This window comes from Buceros rhinoceros, unplaced genomic scaffold, assembly GCF_000710305.1.
Source record: "Buceros rhinoceros silvestris isolate BGI_N320 unplaced genomic scaffold, ASM71030v1 scaffold44181, whole genome shotgun sequence".
NCBI classification, from domain to species: domain Eukaryota; kingdom Metazoa; phylum Chordata; class Aves; order Bucerotiformes; family Bucerotidae; genus Buceros; species Buceros rhinoceros.
Window position 1 is genome coordinate 682 of NW_010396774.1, and position 1,477 is coordinate 2,158.

The 1,477-nt window shown below is 50.5% G+C and overlaps 1 protein-coding gene across 1 annotated transcript; it reads right to left on the minus strand.

Annotated features, from left to right (window-relative positions):
- Positions 1-276: 276 nt before the first annotated feature.
- Positions 277-1,218, minus strand: LOC104502071 (signal peptidase complex subunit 2-like; the record flags this gene model as incomplete). The annotated part of the gene is made up of 2 exons (XM_010145986.1): positions 277-463; positions 1,060-1,218. Coding segments are annotated over 2 exons (346 nt in total), but the record flags the coding sequence as incomplete, so codon positions are not given.
- Between the last annotated feature and the right edge of the window lie 259 nt (positions 1,219-1,477).

Below are 1,477 nucleotides of genomic sequence, written 5' to 3' on the forward strand. Positions count from 1 at the left end.
CCCTGGACAAAACTGGAGGATGCGGCTAGTGACAAATATCCCCTCCTTGAGGGTCCCCCACGAGCAAATCCTCCTCCACAGGCCACCCCGGGGGTGGAGGTGGCCACACAGCCCAAGGCTGGCTGTAGTTTTGCCAAAAATCTTGGATCCAAGATGAAAAATAGCATTAAAATAGGATTTCAGGACAAAACGGAGGCGCTGCTTCACTTTTCGTTGCCATTTTGCCTTTATTGGTGTGAATTCTGCGTGTTCCCGGCAGGCGAGCGGCCTCACGGATCACTTGATCTTCCTCTCCAGGGCCAGACTATCGTGCAGCTTGGACACCTCGGGCTCGTAGGCCTCCATGACCAATGTCCCGTTGGTGTCGAAGAACTTGGCGATGGATTTGGTGAACTCGGCTTCCCTCTGCTGTTTAGTTTTGCCGCTGATGAAGGTCAGCTTCAGGGTGTACTTGTCGTCGAACCTGCGGTGAGATGGCAGGGCAGCAGCTGTTAAATCCGGCTTGGCCGCAAAAATCGGACGAGGAATCCTCGTCTTCAAACCCTCAGGAGTGAGATTCCGGCACAGACACCAACAGCAACAACATGCTGGCGTTAATTATGCCACAATTAATGATCCTTTCGAGAACGCTCGTATCGAACCCATTAATACTGCCAAGACCCCCATATTTGCCCCCATTTTCCTTAGGAGCTGCCCAAAACGCAGCTTTTCTGCCCAAGGCCCCACTATTTCTCCCCATTTTCTTTAGGAGTTCCTCAAAAGGCAACTTTTCTTGACAGACTCCAATATTCTCCTCCATTTTCTTTGGAAGCCCCCCCAAAATGCATCTTTTCTGCCAGAGACCCCAATATTTGCCCCCATTTTCACTAGTTGTTCCCCTAAATGCACCATTTCTGCCAGAGACCCAAATATTTCACCCCTTTTTCTTTAGGGGTCCCCCAAAATGCAGCTTTTCAGTCGAAGGCTCCAATATTCTCCTCCATTTTCTTTAGGAGCTCCCCAAAATGCAGCTTTTCAGAGCTGGTGCCGCGGCATTAAAGCCGCCACAGCAACTGGTACCGTTTGAGACTGGAGGAGAGCTGCCAGACGTCGTCAGGGTCCATCCCCGCTGGGTCTTTTCGGTGAGCGACCAGGAAAATGCTCTTTTCTTTGTAGGAGGTGTAGATGGTCAGGATTCCCATCATCACAAAATAGGTGCCAGAAAAGGCGTTAAGGAAACTACGACGTTGCGATGAGAAGTAAAAATCAGATTGAGAAATTGCTTGGAGACCCTCATGGCACGATCACTCCAAGCACGAGAAATTTCATAACTGGTTGCACAAGAACGTTAATGCCTGGAAGCAGTGGAGGAAGCGACAACTTCCCACGTGCTTCCGTGAGGGGGGTTTATCCAGCCACATCAAAAGGCTTCACTCATGAAACCACGAGGAAAACACCACGAGGCAGAAAAGCTGGTCAGGAGCCGGCAATGTGCGCT